This window comes from Salmo salar, chromosome ssa12, assembly GCF_905237065.1.
Source record: "Salmo salar chromosome ssa12, Ssal_v3.1, whole genome shotgun sequence".
Classification (NCBI taxonomy): domain Eukaryota; kingdom Metazoa; phylum Chordata; class Actinopteri; order Salmoniformes; family Salmonidae; genus Salmo; species Salmo salar.
The window spans coordinates 24,000,725-24,025,587 of NC_059453.1; the positions used below are offsets into that span (position 1 = coordinate 24,000,725).

Consider the following 24,863-nt stretch of genomic DNA (forward strand, 5'->3'; position numbering starts at 1 on the left):
GTATTTTATTAAAATACAATAACTTGCTTTTGTTGACTCAGAGAGACAAAAACAAATCTCAAAAGATGAAGTGAAAGATGTTTTCATAGATTTGAGCATTTTTTTCAGTGTAAGGCAGGAAGTTTGAAAAAAAATCTTCAAAAAATTGAGTTTTACCCGTGACACATGAAATATGTGGTATTCAAAATAAAATGTCATTTTTTCTGGGTAGTTATATTTTTGCCAGTCTAAGCATGGAAATATAACATTGTGATTATGAAAAAAAAACAGTGTTATAATGAATGACATTTTACTAGGGTACATTCATATGAATCACTAAACATGAATTATTGGCTTTATTCTTGAATATAAATAATATAAGGGCATATGTGATACTCCAATGAACATTAAAAAGACTTTTAGGGAATTGTAATTGCTGTTTTATTTTTTTGCTACTTTGAAAACCTTAAGTCTTTGTCCTATATATTTTTATTTTTCGAAAGGTATACATTTGTGATATGTTTTCTTGCATATTTCTTGCCCTAATTAATTTCCATCTCCTCTCGTTTCCCTCCCAGGACTCCCCATCCAAAGCACGCATGGGAAACAATACCACTCCAACCAAGCCCCCCCCTGTCACCCTGCCCCCGTTACCCTTGGCTCCCCTGCCTCCTGGCCGGCTACCCATGGAGGCCAACCAGACCACGCCCCCCCCAGCAGCCCCAGCTGAAGTTGGCCAGGGTGCAAAACCAGAATGGCATCGTCCTGTCCTGGTGCGTGGCAGAGACTGACCTGACCTGTGCAGGGGTGGAAAGCTACCACCTGTACGCGTACCACCAGGACAACGCTGGGTCGGCCGGTAATGGCCCTGGAGCGGGGCAGCACTGGAAGAAGATTGGGGAGGTGAAGGCACTGCCACTGCCCATGGCCTGTACCCTCACCCAATTCGTCTCTGGATCTACGTATTACTTTGCTGTCCGGGCCCGGGATGTGTACGGGCGCTTCGGGACTTTCTGTGAGCCGCAGTGCACTGACGTCATCAGCGCAACGACTCCTAGCTGAGCCAACCAGGAAGGCAAAGGCATTTCATGTGACAAGAAGTTGATAGCATTCCACCTGCTTCTTTTTTAAGGTGTTCTGGAGGACCCTGACTGAGATTGTTTTAGTGTTAACACTTGTGAACGTACACAAACACACACCATGAGAAAACACCTAAATGTACACTGTTGGACTCCAGACTACTCTGATTGGAGAAAGGATATGGCAACGGTTATCGTTGTGCCTATCGTTGTATATTCTTTGTGAGTTAAGCTATTGTACATAAGTGAATTGTTCCCCATGGCAGGTCAGATATTTATATGTTGACTTCTGTTACCCTTGTCCAGATGTTTTTATTATAATTTGTTTTTTTTGGCTTTATAAAAAAATAAGTGAAAGAAAATACATTTTAACGTTCACAGAAATTGCACAAGAATGCAAAATCGGTGTTAGAACTTAAATGTTAGAACGATGATAGTAATTTTGTATGTATTGTCTGGTAACCAGACTTAATAGGAATGACAAATTCAATAAAACGTTTTATTGGAAAGTTTACAAGTGTTTAATCTGTGAGATTCATTTTGTTTGGCTATGTTTACACAGCTGTCCCCATAGCCAATCTTGTTGTCTGTTTTACATGTGACCCATATCAGATTTCCTCGTTCTCACTGATGTAGCCTCTGAAATAGCGCGCAGACGCAATGCTCATTTACTGCCACAGTTCCTTTACATTTTTGGGTGATTTCCTTATCATTGAAATTGTATATGAATTGAGAATCGCATACGAATGTGGTAAGAATCGGAACAGATTCCATGTTTTTGCTGATGTTTACACAATTGGGAAAAGGTCAGATATGAATCGGATATGCCCATACATAATAATTTGTTGTGCTGTGTAAACAAGGCAGATTTCATGGCTGCGTTTACACAGGCAGCCCAATTGTGTCAATCATTTGCAAAAAAGATGATCTGATTGGTCAAAAAAAAATATTTGTGGAAAATTATAAGAATTGGTCTGCCTGTGTAAACGCAGCCATGGAATCTGCTCTTTTGACTTTGAATTTATACCACCTCTACATGTGGATCTCAATCCTGATACAAACCATATGCGACCTCTGTCTCGACGCTCAGATTCTTTTGATCTGAAGTGTTATTTTTTGCACGTGACCTGCTATTATCATGACAACCACCCCAAAATGTAAAGGAACAGTGACAGGAAATGAGCATTGCATCAGTGTGCTATCCGGGATCCTTGGGACTACTTCAGAGGCTACATCAGTTTGAATGCTCCAATCAGATGTGGGTCACATGTAAAACTGAGTGGACAAAAAGAAAAACGATTGGATGTAGAAGGAAAGTCCGATTCAGGTTTTTAGAGTGGCTGTTTAAACACAGCCTTCGTGTCATAGCTTTATGTAGTGTACTGAAGTAGTCATTGATTGCTTTTATTACAGACCATTATGCAGTCAATTGATTCAGTATTAGTCAATGTTGCAAGGAATTACTTGCATTGCAGACCAATATTCATGTTGCTTTCTCTCCAGCCAACAATCTGACATTAGGCTACCCAATCTTATGGCACCTGGAGGTACTTTTATAGAAGTTTCCTGTCAGCAGCTGAAGAGATCCGAAGGGTGGCAGCCATTCAGAAACGCACCAATAAAGCTGTCATTATCCAACACTGACACCAGCTTCCATGACCATCCCTCTCCACACATGATCTACAAGAGTGGCACTTAAGGTATGAAAGGCTGACACTTGTGTGTTTCCCCCCTATTGTCCTGTATGTGAACATGTGCTATGAATAAAGCACTGCACAACATGAGGATGTTCTATTCCAGAAGCATGATAAGAATCCACAGCTGGTTCTTTGGGGTGCTCAAAGAATTCTCAGACAATCTGTGAAGTAGAGAGAGGTCAGGAATAAGGTGTTTATTAGGTTTTATATTTGTAAGCCCAGCTGTCTTTAGTAGGTATTTAACACAGAGATATATAGAGGACTCATCTTTATCTCTGTGCCATTATAGCATCTGTGACAGCTTGGTCAGAGCCATTGAGGCTACAACCCATAGGAATCCCCACCCAGTTGACTACTTTGACTACTTTAAGATGGTGGAAGCCCTCAATGGCGGTGCCCATGCTAAAATGGCCTTTTGGCCACTAGAGACCTCTATCTTTCTCTATGGGCATTTAGCCCCTCCGTCACAGCTTTTATGTCTAGAGTCCAACCATAGGTTAGTTAGCCTACACAATCACAGTCCATAGCATATGACTAAACTCAGCTGGGATAATCTGGCAAATAAAGGTAGCATAGGCTATATTTACACAGGAAGCCCAATTCTGATATTTTGCCCAATTATTGGCAAAAGATATGATCTGATTGGTCAAAAGACCAATTAGTGTCAAAAGATCAGAATTGGGCTGCCTGTGTAAAGGCAGCCATAGATGGAGATCCATCTTACATTGGCAAGAGGAAAAATGAGTCAATTACATAGGAAAATCTTGACCTACATTTTAACTGCAATCTTCTCATCAACTTCTTCAAAGCTAAACTGTCAGAATTCCTGCCATGATGAGCCTACTAAGTCAAACAGCAAAAGCACAAAGCACTTTTAGATTGATTCCACACAAGCTTCTGGCGCAGAATTGTGCTTGGGAGCTTACGGATGTTGTAGTAAATTGTCAGGTAGCAGGTGTTCATTATTGACAATAGGGGGAGCCATTCTCCTTATTATATTACATTTTCCTAGACATTTGTTGCAAATGAGAACCTGCATCCCTTTAATTCAAAATCCTATAGAGGGACCCACCTCCACACATCTCTCTCTCTCTCTCCCTCTCTCTCCCTCTCCCCCGCTCTGGTAGAGGAGGGGGTGGACAGCGAGTCAGCGCACTTTGAGTTCTACGTTCTAAGGCAGATGGAGGTGCCAGTTGTACGTTCTCTCTAGCTCTGGGTAGTACCTCAGCATGCCGCCTGTTTGACACGTTTAACAGTTGTCCTGGAGAAGGCTTTACATCTTAAATAACCGGAAGGCTCCTGTTTTTGGAGGAAAAGGAAGAGATGAAGAAGATTTGTAACAGTTGGAGAAATTACTGATAACCCTCCTCTCAGCTCACACAAACCGCCAAAACGGAAGGCTTTGGAGTATTCAATTTTTTCTTTCGTTGTATGTTTTTTCTCTTCCTTATCGTGGTGTTGGGAGGTGCTTCATCTTTTCATATATTCGCTCTCTCCATCATTTGCCTCCTCATTTATTTCTCCATCTACCTGCTGTACAATTTCCTCTATTTATGAGTGAGAGAGAGGAGGGGGAGTTTTTATTTTTATTTGGGGACTTTTTTTCTTTCCCTTGTCTCTTTCCTCTCTCCCTCCTCACCATTCCATCCCTTTCGATCCTTATTCCTTTCCTTCTCTCCTCTACCCTTTTACACCAGTTCTCCACAGCACATTCCTCTCCCTCTCTTTCTCTGTCTTTAAACTCAGATGTAAATTAACTTGGACTGAATTTTTTAAAGAAAGAGACAACTAAACAACAACTCTTCTTCAATGACTCCTTTCCCCCCATTTTCCTTCTCTTCCTCTTCTGGTCCTTCCTCACCCACATCCTATGCATCACAATTTTGCGGGATTCTTGAATTGGTAACTCTAGGTAGGTTTACTATTGTTTAGTGTCTGTCTATCTGTCTGTCTGTGTGTGTATTTGTGTGTGCTTTACGTATACATAAAACACACATACACACACACTCACACACTAAACTATGGCGAAAGGAGAGAGATTATATCTGGTACTCATAGTCAGTGGATTTTGGTCTCACAATTCTCCCATGCTCATTCTTTTGCCGCGTCAGTTCAGTCAAACTTCATCCATTTTTAATTGTTGTCTTTGAGGAATACAGTTATCTATCTTGGCATTTTCTCTGTCTCGCCTTATACATTGCATTTCTCATATGTGCCTGATGCCGTTTTGAGTCTTAATTGGAACATTAGCACAAAATGATTACGTTTTGCCTGAAGTTTTGACTTGTGATTGAGCAAACTGTGTATTTGGACGGTAAACTTGAAAACTGCCAGTGTTGGGTAAGGTATTATTGGACCCCTATGGTTATTTCTGGTTGTTTGACATATCATGGTTAATGCTTGATTTTCAATTTCTTTCATTCAGCTGGTCCATCACCTGTATTTAGCTTTCTCGCCCCCACCCACCCACTTGCCCTCTCTCTCTCTCTCTCTCTCTCTCTCTCTCTCTCTCTCTCTCTCTCTCTCTCTCTCTCTCTCTCTCTCTCTCTCTCACACACACCATGAATTATTGAAACGCACACATGACCTAAAAGTAAAAAAACGTCCCATACCAATTTCCCTTTTAGTATTCAATTCCATTTGTTTCTGCATTTTGCATTTAGCGGCCCCCTCATTTCGGTTTGATGTTTTTTCAACTAGAATGGACAATTCTCCATTAATTGTCTCTGAAGCTGTTTCTTCCCCTTCCTTGTATTTCACCTCTCTTGTATCTCAAAAGGCACGTAAATCAGGAAAGACTTCCGGGCTTAGTTGTTGAAAAGTAGATTAAAAAGCTTGTAAAGCCTTGACTTGCGACACATCTGAAGACTGCTGTTCACAGTGTGTGTGTAGGTTTGAAATAGTGACAGACTGATAGACAGATAAGAATAGAAATCAGTAGGAGAAGAATGTTGTTCATCTCATTGCTCTCCATCTCTCTCTGTCAAATTCCCCTCTTTTTCTATGATGGTTCTTCTCAGCGTCTGAGTATTATGTCTTATGGGAGGTCCCTTTTCAATCATCAGCATCACCAGTTCATCCAAAATAAGCTATTAATGTAGCCCACACACACACACACACACACACACACACACACACACACACACACACACACACACACACACACACACACACACACACACACACACAGCTTATGACAAACAATTTCAATCAATAGCATTTACATCTTCAACTTTGTCTTTTTTCTTCTTCTTGGATAAAAAAAAGGGGGTTCAATTCAAACAAACACCCCATGTTTATTGCTTTGAGCGGGATTTCACCATGAAGGACTAAGGAACCCACACCACATTTTGTGTTTTCAAGTGGCAGCTCTGTCTTTACTGTTGTCCCACTCCTCTGATCACCACTAAATTAATAATGAGTTACAGACAAGAGTTAAATAGGTGAGTAGTGGATTGAACTGTGTGTGTGTACGTGCCTCTGCTTGCATGTATGGTGTGTGTGCTTGCATGCGTGTGAGAGAGAGTGTAAGTGTGTGTGCTTGCAGGCGTGTGAGAGAGAGTATAAGTGTGTGTGTGTGTGTGTGTGTGTGTGTGTGTGTGTGTGTGTGTGTGTGTGTGTGTGTGTGTGTGTGTGTGTGTGTGTGTGTGTGTGTGTGTGTGTGTGTGTGTGTGTGTGTGTGTGTGTGTGTGTGTGTGTGTGTGTGTGTGTGTGTGTGTGTGTGTGCGTGCGTGTGTGCGCACGCACTAGCATGTAGGGTTGTCTGTGTGTGTATTCCGGATGAACTTTGATTAGTAGGTTGCGTTCTAAAGGGGTGTACAGTATCTATCTAGATCTCTCTCTGTCCTTTTAGATCTATCCTCACCACACTGTCTTATCACAGCTTCTGATCTTAATACGTGTTCTATACATTTACCCTCTACATGAACTGTACTGTATAGAACAGCTCATTGTGTCGTCCAGGGTTGCCCAACTGGTGGCCTGCAGGCTGAATTTGGCCTGGGGGTGGTTTGATTTGGCCCCCTAAGTTTTTTGAGCAAAAACACATAAAAGACTGTAAAAACACCAGGAAATGATCTCCAAGTGATTTGAATTTTGGAACGCATTTCCCACGCATAGAGAGACACGTGATCATATATAAATGTAAGCAAGGTTTGAAATTATTATGTTTTAGTAAAATATTATATCTGTTTGGGCTTCTTGCGGTCAATTTGCTGTCTAGGAATGATATGTAATTATGTTCCGGCCCCCCGACCATCCGCTCAAGAATCGTCCCGCGGCTGAATCTAGTTGATGATCACTGATGTAGTCTTTAGGCCTGCCCCTCCTCTCCTCTCCTCTCTCCATCTAAACACATTGTTTTGTGTCTATATATAACTCACTCAATTAGTACATCAAATAAAATGTTATTGGTCAAATACACAGTAGGCTACAATACAGAGTGATACTGTTCATGTATAGATGTAGGATCCTAATTTGATCACTTTTGTTGCTGAGAAAATAAAGGTTCAATAAAATAAATAAATAAATAAATGTGGAAAAAGTCAAGGGGTCAGACTGATAGATTTTTAGGTCTATAATTAAGACTTAATTATATGCCCATATTTCTATAATGTAAAATATGCTTTGTGATTTACATCAATTCACTGAAAACCCACACTAACACAAAGTTATATAAACACTATTGTTTCATGTAGCTTGCTTTTGGCCAGCTAATAGCCTAACCACCGATCAAGCAACATTATGGACTAAACGTTAAATCCATTGAAAACCCACGCTGACAAAGTTATAAAAACAATATTGTACTTTTCATGTAGCCTGCTTTTGGCCAGTTTAATAACCTAACCACCGATCAAGCAACATTATGGACAAAACGTTCAAATCCTGTTGCTGCAGGATTATTTTGCTGTGGCAATATAGGTCAAATTAAGATCCCTGGTCTAGTATGGCTGCATTGTCTTGTTGGTTTGATCTATTTATCTTCATAGGGCACGATTCTGACCCGAGTTAAGTGCGTGTAAATTAACGTAATTCCCTTTTTATGTATCTTTCTCTCTATTAAGCATGATAATAGTGTGCTATTCACCTGCTATTCATTTTGGATGGAGATGGAATAAATGAAGGTACAGCAGAGGTGTCTACAGATACACCGTATTCTGACCTTGATTTAATTTCCTAATAATTCCACCACCTTTACGCATAAGGAAATCATAAATAAGGTCTCGCGAACCTATCGGTTCCAAGTGGAAAAAGCATCTACTTCATTTTTTCTCCGATAGAAATAACACCATTCTTCATGCAAAAAAAACTTTAAGCATCAGCTGTCAGAGCAGCTCACAGATCACTGCACCTGTACATAGCCCATCTGTAAACAGCCCATCTATCTACCTCATCCCCTTACTGTATTTATTTTATTTATCTTGCTCCTTTGCACCCCAGTATCTCTACTTGCACATTCATCTTCTGCACATCTACCATTCCAGTGTTTAATTGCTATATTGTAATTACTTCGCCACCATGGCCTATTTATTGCTTTATCTCCCTTATCTTACTTCATTTGCACTCACTGTATATAGACTTTTTGTTTTCTTTTTTCTACTGTATTATTGATTGTATGTTTTGTTTATTCCATGTGTAACTCTGTGTTGTTGTATGTGTCGAATTGCTATGCTTTACCTTGGCCAGGTTGCAGTTGCAAATGAGAACTTGTTCTCAACTTGTCACGTCCTGACCATAGAAAGCTGTTATTTTCCATGGTAGAGTAGGTCAGGGCGTGACAGTTTTTGTTTTCTAGTTTAGATTTTCTATGTTGTGATGTTCTAGTTTTGTATTTCTATGTTGGGTTTTTGTTTGGGATGATCTCCAATTAGAGGCAGCTGGTCATCGTTGTCTCTAATTGGAGATCATACTTAAGTAGGTGTTTTTCCCACCTGGATTTGTGGGAGATTGATTTTGAGTACGTGTATTAACTCTTCATCACGGTTTGTTGTTTTTGTTTATTCAGTTTATTTTGTATGTATTGCATAGTTTCACAGTTCAATAAAATATGTGTAACGATAATCACGCTGCACTTTGGTCCGCTTCATCCTACGACAAACGTGACACAACTAGCCTACCTGGTTAAATAAAGGTTCAATAAAATAAAGAAATAAATAAATGTGGAAAAAGTCATGGGGTCAGACTGATAGATTTTTAGGTCTATAATTAAGACTAAGTCTTAATTATATGCCCATATTTCTACAATGTAAAATATTAGCCACTATCATTATCGACTTTCAGTAAGCCGAATAACAACACATATTCAACTGCCAATTTACTGTTAGTTCCCTTCAATTGTTATAGCCTACATTATCATTCCATTTAATTACATTGTTTTGTTTACCTACATTTGAATCCTCTGTAAACGATGTCACAGCTTTTTGGTTGTTGCTGAGGGTCATTAGTAATAGTTAATAATATATATATAAATATAAATGAATATATATTATTAACTGTATATATATAGAACCAGTCAAAAGTTTGGACACACCTACTCATTCAAGGGTTTTTCTTTATTTGTACTATTTTCTACATTGTAGAATAATAGTGAAGACATCAAAACTATGAAATAACATAGTTGGTTTGGGATGAGTTGGACTGCAGAGTGAAGGAAAAGCAGCCAACAAGTACTCAACATATGTGGGAACTCCTTCAAGACTTTTGGAAAAGCATTCCAGGTGAAGCTGGTTGAGAAAATGGAACCTTTATTTAACTAGGCAAGTCAGTTAAGAACAAATTCTTATTTACATTGACAGCCTACACCAGCCAAACCCGGACGACGCTGGGGACAATTGTGTGCTGCTCTATGGGACTCACAATCACGGCCGGTTGTGATACAGCCTGGATTTGAAACAGGATGTCTGTAGTAATGCCTCAAGCACTGAGATGCAGTGCCTTTGACCGCTGTGCCACTCAGGAGCCCCAAAAGAATGCCAAGAGTGTGCAAAGTTGTCATCAAGGCAAAGGACAGCTACTTTGAAGAATCTTAAATATAAAATATATTTTGAATTGTTTAACAATTTTTTGGTTACTAAATGATTCCATATGTATTATTTCATGGTTTTGATGTCTTCACTATTATTCTACAATATAGAAAATAGTAAAAATAAAGAAAAACCCTTGAATGAGTTGGTGTGTCCAAACTTTTGACTGGTTCTGTATATAATAAAAGACATGTAGGCTAATTAAATCGTTATGGAGCGGGCAGACCAAGTTTGAACCCGACGCATCGTGCAATATTTGGCTGTGTCATCACATAGTTCCATGGTTAGTGCAGGCAATAGATGACGGTATAGCTGCACTGTTCTCCCTATTATAATTCTATGAACCTTCCAACATTACCATGGGTTCAAGAACTGAATGTGGCAATTTTCAGAATGAATCAAACCACCATTTTCATTCTTTCGCTCGTGAAGGCTCTCCAAACCAGTTTTTTTTATGATTCATAAATACCTTCCTGTCACGTCCTGGCCAGTATAAGGTTAATTGTTTTTGTAGTTTGGTCAGGACGTGGCAGAGGGTATTTGTTTTATGTGGTTCGGGGTGGTGTGTTTGTGGAAAGGGTGTTTGATTTAGTATTTCCGGGTTTTTGGTTGATGGTCTATGTGTTTGTATTCTATGGTTAGTCTGGTGTGTGTGTTTCTATGTTTGGTTAATTGGGGTTGGGACTCTCAGTTGAAGGCAGGTGTTGTCTATCTGCCTTTGATTGAGAGTCCCATATATTAGGGTGTGTTTGTGTGTGTGATTGGTGGGTGATTGTTCTGTGTTGAGCCTATGCTTTGCAGACTGTCAGTTTATCGTTCGTTTTCTTGTTTGTTGTTTTTGTATTCGTGTTGATTTAATTAAATGTTCAAAATGAACAACTGCACACCTGCTGCGTATTGGTCTACCTTTTCTGATGACGATTCGCATTATCGTCAGAAGACGAAGATACTTGTGACACTTCCTAAGTTAAATAATATACAATATCAGAGCATTTTTAAATCTACCAATTGCATATATTTAGATGGCTTTCTTTCATCGATCCCTAATATTCTAAATCCGTTCGATATATTCTGTTGTGTCCGTCAACAAAATTCAAACTAAAAGCCACACAGTATTTAAAGGGATGGCTTAAGATAAATGTACTGACAACCCTATTGAATAAAAACTATACTGGCCAGCAAGAAACTCTGTTGGCCAGCAAGTGGGAGGGTTTCAGCAGTTGAATTGCATTTATTGAGTGCGCAAGGGAACCACACCTGCAAAGCCCGTTACGCACCTTCATAAGGTAAGTCTGAATACCAAGTGCGTAGGAAAGGTGTGCTTAAAAAAGGCATCATTTCCTAAGTCGGAATCGGGCCCATATAGCCTAGCCTATATCTGTTATGTACAATACAGAGCGTGCAGGTCATTTGAGTGTCCTTTTGCAATTTTGTCCATTGTGGCTGCATTATGGCTTGATTCGATTTGGTTTTAATTCAGTATCTCTATCTTGTTATGATATTTTCAGATATTTAGCTATATTTCCTCCCATGTTTCCCCTTACATTCAACTGTCTGTGTGATTAATCTGTTTAAATGAGTGATAACGTGAATCATACACCAGCCAGGGCGTGCTTGGTCCTCTTTGATGCCCCCTAAAGTGTTTATTTCAGGCTGCATCAGGCACTACCCCATATGCCTATTAGTAATTTCTGAGAAATTCACTTAAGCTTCTAATGGAAATGGGGTCTATAATGGAGGTTGGTGCATGGTGAAAACTGTGCTTGTGAATGTAATTCATATTTCCCCAAAATGTGAAATTCTTGGCTTCCTTTGCGTATTTTGACATTAGAGGCGGTATATAAAACTGCCACAGCTCCTACTTAGTCATTACCTAAGACCTAAGTATTGATCAACTAACTTTCATGTTATCTACAATTCTACAAAATGTCATATAGTATCAAATCTGATTCTTATCTTAAGTGGTTGAAGTCAATCGGTTGCAAAGTTTAAGTCAATGTCAGATGTTAGTGGATGTGAGATATAATTTTAAGTCTAGACTTTCCTTTACGAAGGCCTTGGATTAAGCTTTTTTTTTTAACTAATTCTCCTTCCTTGTCCTCCATCTCAATCATTAGAGTAAAAGTAGTCTCTCAAAGTTTCATCGCGTTGATGTTAATTGAGTGTACTGTACTGTCGACCCAAGCAGTCTGAATGATTCAGGTAAGCTTTTAAACCAGCACAGTGAGGAGGGATGTCACTATGCTAGGAGAGTGAGCTCTTATTACTATTTATGATACACAATGTTCCTTTCAGGTACATTTTTTGACAATGTCTCCGTCTCAAATGGCACCCTGTTCCCTATATAGTACACTACTTCTGACGAGGGCCCACAGGGGTTTGGCCGAAAGTAGTACACTATATAGGTGATAGGGTGCCATTCAGGACTCAGACAATGTCTTCCTGTCTCTAACTCACAAAGGGCATCCATCCACCCCTCCATCTCAGTTATAAAGGATTAATGCTATAACAAAGCTGTGATGCATGGTGAGATTATGTTGCTACATTTGAGAAACATGGCTAGCCTAGCCTATATGTTTCAATATGTGACATTTTTGGTCAATTCTATAAAGACATGATAATGGCTTGGATTTACTGTATGTAGGCTATAGCCCTAGCACTTTTTAATGAGTCTCAAAGTGGTTTACATTGTATGGCAGTAACTCACATATTTCCTTTATCATATGCTATGCTTTCCATTTTTGAAGGGGGCAAAGGAAATTATAATTATGTATTTAGCAAGGAGACTCCAATCTGCTGCCCTTTCCAGATAGATATTAATAATCAGTAGTTTTGTTTAATCCATTTTGCTTTCACCACAATATATCATATTGTATATTTCTGAATAATTGTCTTTGAAAGACGTTGTTTGATTGTAGTGAGACTAGGACTGGCCGGTCTACTTGCATGTGGTACAGTATTTAATTGCCGAAGTGTGCGTATGTTTCTTTGAGCCCAATACATCATTTGCAGTATTAATGTAATTTAAATACTACTGAAGGAGTTTGAGATAATTACAGTTGGAAAGAGTCAGAGAGAAAGATGGGTTTTGGAAATAAAATGTGTTGAATACATAATTTATCACTCTGCCAGACAGGATAAAAATTCCTCACACAGTGATATCCTTTGACATTTTTCCCAGGGCTAAAATGTGTGCACACACACACACACACTCACACACACTCACACTCACTCACACTCACTCACTCACTCACTCTTCCTAGAGGGCAACATGGTAAAATTCAGCGGGGAAATGCAGGACACAACCCATCAACAAAAGTGGGAAGGGATGAAGGCAGGAAGAGAACATGAGAGAATGATGCATATATTACCCGGACAAGATCAGAGACTAGTGGGTGTTAGGCCAATGTTACTTCTTGAATACTTATCATCAAAATTGGCAAAGTGCTTCCTATTTGTTTAACCCGTTTTATATGTCTGTTGTGTATGGAACTTTTTCCAGAAATCTAATGTTGAATGCATTGAATGTTAGGCTCAAGTTAAATCTACCCAGTACAAACCTTGAATACTTAAAGGTCCAATGCAGCCGTTTGTATCTCAATATTAAATCATTTATTGGTAGCAATCTAGTACCTTACTGTGATTGTAATTAATTAAAATAGCAAAAAACTAAACAAAAATAGCTTTTTAGCAAATATAAATTTCTCAAGCAAGAATTTTGCTAGGACTGTTATTGGCAGAGAGGTTTGGAACTCTTTTTCTTATTTGTCTATTAACTAATTTACTGCCTGGTGATAGGCAGGCCAAAACTCCTTCCCACCAAAACAGACGGCCTTTCAAAAAGCTCTTACACTTAAAGGGCATTATTGTAATTGTCACAATTTCTCACTATTATTCCAACCTCATAGTGTGGAAATATACATAAAACACAGGATAGTCAAGTTTTTGACTGCACTGGGCCTTTAACGTCAACATTGGCAAAGTGGTTACTATAAGTTTTACACATTTTGTATGTCTGTCAATGTAAGATATGGGATATTTTCTGAAATTTCATTTAAAAAAGTGGTATTTAATGTTAGGCCAAAGTTGAATCCAACCACCAGACAAAATTAACTAAGTACCATATTTCTTTTGCACGCATTTTGTACTGTCTGTCAATGTATAATATGGAACTTTTATGATATGTGATAAGAAGATAAATCACACTGCATAATTGTGTGTTGGCCAAGAGCCAATCCATAAGTCAGAAAGGATTTGAATTCAGATTGTGAAGTGAAAGGTAAAAAGCTGTGTTAAAAGTCTTGAACCTCTGAAGCAATTGACTTGTGTATACAAACTACACAAAAGCATTCACCATTAAGAAGAGAAACATTCACCCTAACAGATAATGTCTGGTTATTGACCATCTCTCTATCTCCCTCCTCTCCTCTCTCCCCCAGTCTTGACAAAGACCGAACGTACAGACAGATGATGGTGACTAAATAAACGAGGGGCGCGACAGAAGAAACAGAAAAAGGGAAGGAGGAAGACACATTCTAATCTCCGCATTGCCACGGCAACCGTTGTTCACACACACTCACACACGGAGTTGTCAGAGGAAACCTCGCCGCGCTGTATCATCCAGTGGAAGAAGACGGGAGGATGAGTCAGACGACAAGAGACAAATGAGAGAGCACCTCGCCCCTCTCCATCTCTTTCTCCATTCGTCATTTCTCAATTTATTTTTTGAGTTCTCCTTACACACTCAAACTTGACACACGCACACTTGTTCAAGCCAAGTGCTCATCCCTCACTCCATAAGCCCTCTTCACGTCTACTCCTCTCTGCACGGCTTCATCTGTTCATCCTTCCCTCCACCCGGTGCTATGAGAGGAGTAGTTGGGTCCCAGACCACACCACCATGCCAGTTCTGAAGAGTGGAGAGGAGATCTGGGCTGGCAATGTACAAGGTAGGACCCCCAAGGCCTTTTACGCTTGACCTTTTCTCTCTGTTTCATAGATGCAGTCCATCAGTCTTAGGCCCGAAATTCAATCAAACCTGCAATGTTTATTACATTTACATTGTAGTCATTTAGCAGATGCTCTTATCCATTCATCTTAAGCGAGCTAGGTGGGACAACCAGTACATTTTCCCCCTATAAAGTAGCTATCAGCAAAGTTAGAGCTGGTAAGGGGGAGGAGAAAAAGCCAAGTGCGAGTGTTAGTTCACGAAATGCATTTAAAAACAATAATAAACTATTATTCGTGAACATACACACTTGTTATTGTGAAAACGCGTCCACCTATGAGCGGATTATACCTGGTAGTAGTGGTGGTTTTTGAAGAACAAGAGCTACTGCCTAAATATCACAATGCAGGTTCGATTGAAAAGCCTTCCGTTTCTTTATGTGTGATACAATATCCATACGAGGCTGAATGTGTAACTGTCTGCCATTGAAATGGCTTATGTAAATGTCTTTTGTGTACAGTAATGACCTAATATGACCAGTAAAACCAAAGTCCTCTCTTTTGGCTGTTAATAACCAATGGTGTTCCTTTTTGTACTCCATTTAGTACGTACAGACAGTCATTGCACATGTTCGGGTTTGTTATTTAAATCTAGAACAATTTGTTTTCAGTACCAACGAGATCGAGAGAAAAGCGCGAAGTAGAGAATTAAACTAGAAACTGATAAAGGGTGAGAATGGAGGGTGAAGGAAGAAAGAGTTAGGAGAGCGTAGAGGAAGAAAGGACTAATTGTCTTCCTCTCTCTCTCCCTGGGGTGGGCGTAGAGGGAACTTAAAGTGGATGGAAAACTGGAAGTGAAAGAGAGCTGGGGGGAGAGACACAGAGACAGGTTTATCTAATAGTGGATGTAGAGACTGGACGTGAGAGAGAGAGGCCCAATTTTGATAAACTCCAATATCTATTGGGTGAAATACCACAGTGTGCCATCACAGCAGCAAGATTTGTGACCTGTTGCCACAAGAAAAGGGCAACCAGTGAAGAACAAACACCATTGTAAATACAACCCATATTTATGTTTATTTATTTTCCCTTTTGTACTTTAACCATTTGCACATCGTTACAACACTATATATAGACATAATATGACATTTGAAATGTCTTTTGGAACTTCTGTGAGTGTAATGTTTACTGTTAATTTTTGTTGTTTATTTCACTTTTGTTTATTATCTACTTCACTTGCTTTGGCAATGTTAACATACAGTATGTTTCCCATGCCAATTAAGCCCTTGACTTGAGAGGGGCACCGAGAGACAGACTACTGAATGAAACCCAGAGCGAGTGAAAGGGTAATTTATCTGACTGAGGATGGAGATCTCAGACAGAGGTTACGTCTCAAATAACATCCTATTCCTTATAATGGGCACTACTTTTGACCAGAGACCTATGGGGCAAAAATATTGTACTAAATAGGGAATAGGGTGCCATTTGGGACACAGACAGATAGATTGGGAACGGGAGCGTGCGACCCAGAAGGAGCTTGTTTGTGGAGCTGGTTTGGTTTGTGGTGGATTACGTGTTCTCTTGTTCTCTTGCCGGGCTTAGTGGTGTGACAGCCCCCTTCTGTGATCAGTAGATTGTGACCAGAGTGTGTGTGTGTGTTGAGAGAGTGGCAGCAGTACATCATGGCTACAGACAGACGACCTGGCAGGCAACTCTATTGGCTTCTGGCTTCATTTGACTGGCTTTACAAATATTGATGGAGTCATTAAAGGATTAAGGGGACTCGAAGTGCAGGCTGACAGGTTTTTGTGTGTACTCGAATGTATCGGACAGTGTGTGTCTGCATGTGTGTGTGTGTGTGTGCGTGTGCATGTTGGTTTGTTTGTGTGAGAGAGAGAGATGTACAGTATTCCATGTGGTCAAAGTTAAAGACATTTAAATAGATCTTCTTTTCTTACTCTACACTTTTTCTGGTCCTCTTCTCATTCCTCTTTGAACCTGTAATGCATCACCATCTCCCAAGTATAGACGTTGCCAAAACGGCCATCAGTCTATTGACCCATCGTCGATGACGAAAATGTATGCCCTCACTAACTGTCTCTCTAATAAGTGACGATCACCCTGACTCCCACCCACTCACCCTTTGCTTCTCTGTGATGAAAATAAGCATTCCAAATGTCTCTCTTTTTCTACCTCTCTCTCTTTTTTACCCACCACCACTGCCAGTCATGTGTGACTGTCTTTTGAAGGAAGGATGGAAGGTCTAAGAATAGCATAGATGGGACCTATCACTGTGATACTGCTGCAGCCCACATACCGTAGCTTCTTAGAGGGCCATTCTTTCTCACGCTCTCACTCATATCAGCATTCCTTCAACACGTATCCCTCCTAACAGGCAACCTGATATACTTCTAGTGTAGGTGTTTTGATACAATTTATAGGACAGGGACAAGAATAGAAAAATGCATCTTCACTGAAATATCCTGGCTTCTTAATATAATAATATATGCCGTTTAGCAGACACGTTTATCCAAAGCGACTTAGTCATGCTTGCATACATTTTATGTACAGGTGGCCCTGGGAATCGAACCCACTATCCATGCTCTAAAAACTGAGCTACAGAGGACCACTTCTTTTGACTTGAGTCAATGCAGCACAGTGAGAGTCTAATCGGTTGGTTACTGATCCCCTCTCTTTGGCGGTTTGTTTTGTAAGGACATGATCAGAATGTCTTGGTCGTCGTAGATTCTTAGAGTACCATATCAGCTCAACTCATCAGCATGCCTTGAATTGCCCCTTCGATACCTATTCCCCTTAATAGTCTACCTGATATCCTCCTCCTCTGTGTCCCAAATGGCATTCTATTCCCTATGTAATGCACTACTTTTGACCAAAAGGTAGTGCACTAAACAGGGAATATGGTGTAATTTGAGACGCAACACTAGTCTAGATGCTTGGATAACATTGATAGGCTAGGGCGTATACTGCTTTTGAATAGAGAAATGTCTCCATTGAAATATCTTGGCTTCTTTTGACTTGAGTCAATGCAGCACACTGAGAGTCTAGTTGGTTATATGATCAGAATGTATAGATGCTGTGCAAACATTTTTTGTTGTTGAAATTGTCACTGTTCCCTGTCACGCCGACGGAACCCCTTTTGAATCTGCTTTTTGACAGGCAGGCAGGCAGAGTTACAGCGAGAGGGAGAGAGAGAAAGAGAAGGGAGAGAGAGAGGTGAAGAGGGAGAGAAAGAGAAATGGAGAGGGGGTAGAGAGAGTCAGGTTTTCAGAGACAGAGAGGCAGAACAAAAGGGGAGTGTGGCTCGTTGAGAGAGGGGTGGCAGTATAGAGATGAGAGAGATGGAGGGATGAGAGAGAGAGTGACGGAGGGGGGTATGATACCAGAACAGGTTGAAGGAATAAGGGAAGGAACATTTGATGAATTACAAAAGAGAGAAAGAGAGTAAAGAGAAGAATTGGGATCATCATGTGTTGTGCAGGTGACTCTTCAGAGAAGGAACGATAGTGAGAGGATAATGATACATTTAATGGAGGAGATAAAGAGGGTAAAAGAGATTCCTAGATGGAGTGTGATCTAACCAGGCTACAGTAGAGTACATGCCATGAAGATAAAGCATGATACTCCTTTGTAGTTTCAAACCTCCGTGACAAACTCTTTCCCCAAGGGATCTATCCAGAAAAGAACACAAAGAGCCAATGTGACCGTTGGTATGCTGTGGGTGATTCCATTGTATTCAAGTTAGCAGTGTGCAATGGTGACCATATACAAGATCTTTACTAGCCAAACCAGGAGTATAGCTAATATATAAAACACTTGAAATCAGGGGTTGGAACCAAAGTTATTTTCCAATTGTTTTGTTCTGAACAGAACCATTATTCTTTCATTCTGTTCCACTGTTCCCACTAGCAAAATAAAGTTCTGAACCAGTTTGAACCCCCAAAAAGTAACGGTTTATATCGTTCCTTTCTGTTCCTTTTTAAACCTCTGAAATATCCATTTTATTTTACATTTAGCTTGACATTATATTACTTCACCAATCAGTGCATATAGAGTAGCTTGCTGTGGAGCGGGTAAGCGATTTCATCTGTATAGGAAAGTCGTTAAGAACAAATTGTCTTTCATTATGGTTTAACCATACTGTTACGGCAAAATACAAACACACATACTGTGCTGCCAGTCACAGTGTAGAGCGGGAGATGCGACTGAAGTTTTCAGGGTGAGGAAAGAGGATGTAGGAAGCTTGCCTTGAAGCTCTGAGCATCCTTTTATGACATGCATTATCTGAAGTAGGCCCACAGAATTATACCTATGGAGGAGTGGCTTCTATGGAGGAACTTTGAATGTCTTTGAACTTCCGAGTTGGTTTAATGTTGGGATCAGAGCAAGCTAGCTAGCTAATGAGCTTGTGTGTTCAGAGCAGCACTAGGATTAAAAACACGTCTTACCTTTTGTATTTAATAAATCCAATGTGAAAAGTGATAACTATAGTATCCTTAACTGGCATTGAAAAGTCCATCCATTCTTCTGTAATTAAACATCTCCCTAATTTCTGAATTAAGCTTGTAACGTCGTCAGTAGGCTACAGTAACCTATGTAACGTTGTCAGTAGGCTACAGTAACCTATGTAACGTCGTCAGAAGACTACAGTATCCAATGTAACGTCGTCAGTAGGCTACAGTATCCTTTGTAACGTCGTCAGTAGGCTACAGTAACCTATGTAACGTCGTCAGAAGACTACAGTAACCTATGTAACGTCGTCAGTAGGCTACAGTAACCTATGTAACGTCGTCAGAAGACTACAGTATCCAATGTAACGTCGTCAGTAGGCTACAGTATCCTTTGTAACGTCGTCAGTAGGCTACAGTAACCTATGTAACGTCGTCAGTAGGCTACAGTAACCTATGTAACGTCGTCAGTAGACTACAGTAACCTATGTAACGTCATCAGTAGGCTACAGTAACCTATGTAACGTCGTCAGTAGACTACAGTAACCTATGTAACGTCGTCAGTAGGCTACAGTAACCTATGTAACGTCGTCAGTAGGCTACAGTAACCTATGTAACGTCGTCAGTAGACTACAGTAACCTATGTAACGTCGTCAGTAGGCTACAGTAACCTATGTAACGTCGTCAGTAGGCTACAGTAACCTATGTAACGTTGTCAGTAGCCTACAGTGACCTATGTAACGTCGTCAGAAGACTACAGTATCCTATGTAACGTCATCAGTAGGCTACAGTAACCTATGTAACGTCGTCAGTAGGCTACAGTAACCTATGTAACGTCGTCAGAAGACTACAGTAACCTATGTAACGTCGTCAGTAGGCTACAGTAACCTATGTAACGTCGTCAGTAGGCTACAGTAACCTATGTAACGTCGTCAGTAGGCTACAGTAACCTATGTAACGTCGTAAGAAGGCTACAGTAACCTATGCTTCAGAAGGGAGGGGCAGGTAGCCTACATACACACCCACTGTAAAAAACATTCCTGCTGGCAGGCAGACGCTGGAATAGGTTTCTGAGTGAGAGTGAGGGCTTTGCAAAGGCGCTTTGTTGCAATTTTTGGGGGACTGGTAGAAAATACCTGGAACATGAAAGAACGTTATTAACCGGTCCCCAATACTATAGATCACTTTCTTTTTCGGTATGGGTTCTGTTCAAATAATTTTGTTATTTTACGGTTTTTGGTTCTGTTCCCTGAATCAGTTCTAACCCTTGTTTTTTAAAATACTTTTCTGGTCTTCATGGATAAAAAATAAATTTGGCTCCAGAAAGATAATATTGTAATTAGTGTATCTGAGCTGGCTTGTGTGATAAGTCCCTTGGGTTGAAACCTGAACATTTGGATCGATTCCCCATGCTAATGCCAAGGATTGAGCTCAGTGGGCTAAAATACTATTGCGGCTCACAGTGCAGGAGACTCCTGAGTCTGAGTGTCCCTAACTACTGTGTGAAGTGAACCTGCCTCCTGAGTCTGGGTGTCCCTAACTACTGTGTGAAGTGAACCTGCCTCCTGAGTCTGGGTGTCCCTAACTACCGTGTAAAGTGAACCTGCCTCCTGAGTCTGGGTGTCCCTAACTACTGTGTGAAGTGAACCTGCCTCCTGAGTCTGAGTGTCCCCCCTGACTGTATCATTGAGCTTGCTTTCATTTGGCCCTCTGCTGGGAACAGCTTGCTAATTAATTACCCATGACCACTGAGGTGGGGAGGGGTTGGGTGGGGTTGGAGGGTAACAAGACTGGTAGGGTGGTGGTGGTGGGGAAACAGGTCATAACTAGTGTCCTCGGGGGGTAGTCTAAAATTAATCACCCCCCCAATCCCTGCGCCTTGCCAGAAGACATCTTCCCAGACAAAAGTAGTACAGTCTGTCTTTGGGTTTGAATACGGGAAAATGATCTGTATCAAGGGTTGTTTTTTGCATGGCTGTTAACATTAGCTGTCAAACCTAGAATACATAGACAGAGATATATAGGTGCAGTATAGAAATGACAGTGATGACACAGGGATGCCAGACTGTATAGGACATATAACCACATCCAGTGGTGGTCCAGTCATAGAGACTTTATAGTTCTAATCCAGTGGTGGTCCAGGCATAGAGGCTTTATAGTTCTAATCCAGTGGTGGTCCAGTCATAGAGGCTTTACAGTTCTAATCCAGTAGTGGTCCAGTCATAGAGGCTTTATAGTTCGAATCCAGTGGAGGTCCAGTCATAGACGCTTTATAGTTCTAATCCAGTGGTGGTCCAGTCATAGAGGCTTTATAGTTCTAATCCAGTGGTGGTCCAGTCATAGAGACTTTATAGTTTTAATCCATTGGTGGTCCAGTCATAGAGGCTTTATAGTTCTAATCCAGTGGTGGTCCAGTCATAGAGGCTTTATAGGTCTAATCCAGTGGTGGTCCAGTCATAGAGGCTTTATAGTTCTAATCCAGTGGTGGTCCAGTCACAGAGGCTTTATAGTTCTAATCCAGTGGTGGTACAGTCATAGAGGCTTTATAGTTCTAATCCAGTGGCGGTCCAGTCTTAGAGATTTATAGTTCTAATCCAGTGGTGGTCCAGTCATAGAGGCCTTGCAGTTTTAATCCACTGGTGGTCCAGTCACAGAGGCCTTATAGTTCTAATCCAGTGGAGGTCCAGTCATAGAGGCCTTATAGTTCTAATCCAGTGGAGGTACAGTCATAGAGGCCTTATAGTTCTAATCCACTGGTGGTCCGGTCACAGAGGCCTTGTAGTTCTAAACCACTGGTGGTCCAGTCACAGAGGCCTTGTAGTTCTAAGCCACTGGTGGTCCAGTCACAGAGGCCTTGTAGTTCTAAGCCACTGGTGGTCCAGTCACAGAGGCCTTGTAGTTCTAAGCCACTGGTGGTCCAGTCACAGAGGCCTTGTAGTTCTAAGCCACTGGTGGTCCAGTCACAGAGACCTTGTAGTTCTAAACCACTGGTGGTCCAGTCACAGAGGCCTTGTAGTTCTAATCCAGTGGAAGGTCCAGTCATAGAGCCTTTATAGTTCTAATCCAGTGGAAGGTCCAGTCATAGAGGCTTTATAGTTCTAATCCAGTGGTGGTTCAGTCATAGAGGCTTTATAGTTCTAATCCAGTGGTGGTTCAGTCACTGTGAAGCGGGCTCCAGGCTCCAGCCCACGTAGATACCCCTCTACTCTGCTGTGTACTGCTGCCGTAAGGAGCAGCCAGAGGAGCGTGGTCAATCAAATCCTGGAGATATGGAAGAAATGGCTTCAATGAGCTAATGCAGAACCCAGGGGATAGAGGAACCCTCCTACTATCAATAGGTTTTTTTAGGGCAGGGTGTGTGTGTGTTTCAGGCTGGGAATGTGTGTGTGTGTGTATGCAGGCATGCATGTCTGTGGCATTTAAGCACAATTAACATTGAAAAGCCTCTCGACCGAGCTCAAGCACACTTAATCATACACCTAAGACCCTCTTCTGTAAAATAGTGACTTTCCTTCCCTTTTTAGGCCATAGAGAAGCAACAGATTGATGACTACTACTCACCACTGGTAGCTCAAGTGGCTCATACTGATGATTACATCATCTTGGCCCCACTTCTGGAGATGAATAGGGTGATGAGACTGTCTCCTCTAGACATGGTCACTTCCTCTACCCCTTTATCTCATCTCTTCTCTCTTATTCCCACTGTTCATGTTCTGCTTCTCTGTATCTGCCTCCCTATTTCAACCAACTGTCTCCCTTCTTCACTGACTCATGCCCAGATGCTCCCAACACTCTTTCCATCTCTATCTCTCTCGCTCTCTCTCTCTCTCTCTTTCTCTCTCTCTCTTTCTCTCTCTCACTCACTCTTTCTCTCTCTCTCTCTCTCGCTCTCTCTCTCTTTTTCTCTCTTTCTTTCTCTCTTTCTCGCTCTCTCTCTCTTTCTCTCTCTTTCACTTTCTCTCTCTCTCTGCCTCTGCTTTCACTCACTCTCTCTCTCTCTCTCTAGCTCTCTCTCTCTGCCTCTCCTTCCCTCCATCTCTCTCTCTTTCCATTTCTCAATTTTAATTAAAATCATTGAGTATCCAGAGGATTCGGCTGCATGACTGTGATTTAAATAGGGACATCACCATCTACTCAACATTACTGTCAGGCTAAAGCAAATTCCATTTATTCTCATAATGTGTGTGCTTCTCCTTCTCTAAGGACATGAATTACTACCATTTACAGTCGTAAATTGTAGACCTATGGATAAGAAGACGCTCGCTAACCAATCCTTGACTGTCCAACAATATGGAAATACAATCCGAATCAGCATGCAATACAATACATTGGAAGACATCAGTGACATCAGTGAATTAACTGACATTTCCCCTGGTGGGATAGAATTAATGAATTACTGTAGAATACTGAAAAGAATAATAACCTATGTGACGAAGCTCCTGCTTGAGGCTAATTAAAACAGCTTGAAGTCTGATTATCTGATGACAACAGCACAATAGCGACATGCAGAGATAAAGAGATGCATCTCTGAACCCCGAGATCAAGATGCCACTGAGAACAATGACTGAAGTGGATGTCATTGCCCATCCGCATGTTGGTGAAGAGCCATTGATGTCCAACCATTTACATAAAAAGATACCTATGAATTATGCGTGTGCTTCTGAATCATTTGCATGTAGAAAATGCATCGTGTAGGAGGAACGCTCTCAGAAAAATCTGTTGTGTTCCTTGGTTACTACCTGTAAATCATGACGAGAAATGTATAAGCTTTCAGTATGTCATCCTCAATGTCTTTCAAATGTTGCCTGATTCTGGGGATGTTTGTGTGTAAATGTCGGTTTTGACTACTTATACAATGTCTTTCAGGAAGGTTTCTGTCTATACCGTTACACAGATGTGTTTCTGATTGCAGCTAATGTGTTCTATGACTCCTGTATGTGTTCTGGTTTCTGTGGAAACGGATGTGTTTCTGATTGCATAAAGAGACTGTTGCATTCACCGCGGAACAGCTAGCCCCTCTTCCTTCCTGAAGCTGTTTAGAGCTCCAGAGACTGCAACATTCAAACTCCTAATCCCCCAGTATTCAGGACAAGCAGCGTGTATTTAACATACCTTACACAACACTGTGTCTTTTTAACCACCATTTACACACATGCATGCACGCACACAAGCGCACACAAACACACACACACACACACACACACACACACACACACACACACACACACACACACACACACACACACACACACACACACACACACACACACACACACAGCACACACACACACACAAACACACTCATTATAGTGTGAACAAGAGACCGGTGGGGCCTGAGCTCAGAGAGCACAAACACCCAATAGGGGTTGAATGTCTTGACTGATCGCAAAGAACGTCTATTGGCACATGGGAGAGTGGGGAGAGACGAGGGGGGGGGGGGGGTCCTGGTAATTCTTCTGGTCGTTTGGGCTGTTTGAGGCGGGGTGAGTTCCTCGATCAATGCTCTTTGTAAATGTTAAGTGTGATGACAGTAACAGGCGAGTCCGAGCAAACGCCGCGGGCGCTAGTCTTATTGACACGGGCCAGTTCACCCCAAGGCTCTCTCTCTCTATCTTTGTGTGTGTGTGTGTGTGTGTGTGTGTGTGTGTGTGTGTGTGTGTTTCGGGTCTGTGT

At 41.1% G+C, this 24,863-nt stretch overlaps 2 protein-coding genes across 2 annotated transcripts in view; both read left to right on the forward strand.

Moving 5' to 3' along the window:
* The window catches only part of atf7ip (activating transcription factor 7 interacting protein), a 34,893-nt gene extending 33,321 nt beyond the window's left edge, over positions 1-1,572 (forward strand). Inside the window, 2 exon segments of the mRNA XM_014130672.2 lie at positions 558-686; positions 688-1,572. Of these exon segments, the coding sequence (XP_013986147.2) occupies positions 558-686; positions 688-1,041 (483 nt within the window). The 3' untranslated portion in view covers positions 1,042-1,572.
* A 4,356-nt stretch (positions 1,573-5,928) lies between these two features.
* LOC106588930 (glutamate receptor ionotropic, NMDA 2B-like) overlaps positions 5,929-24,863 on the forward strand; it is a 126,812-nt gene continuing 107,877 nt past the window's right edge. Inside the window, 2 exon segments of the mRNA XM_045691125.1 lie at positions 5,929-6,198; positions 14,217-14,726. Of these exon segments, the coding sequence (XP_045547081.1) occupies positions 14,718-14,726 (9 nt within the window). The 5' untranslated portion in view covers positions 5,929-6,198; positions 14,217-14,717.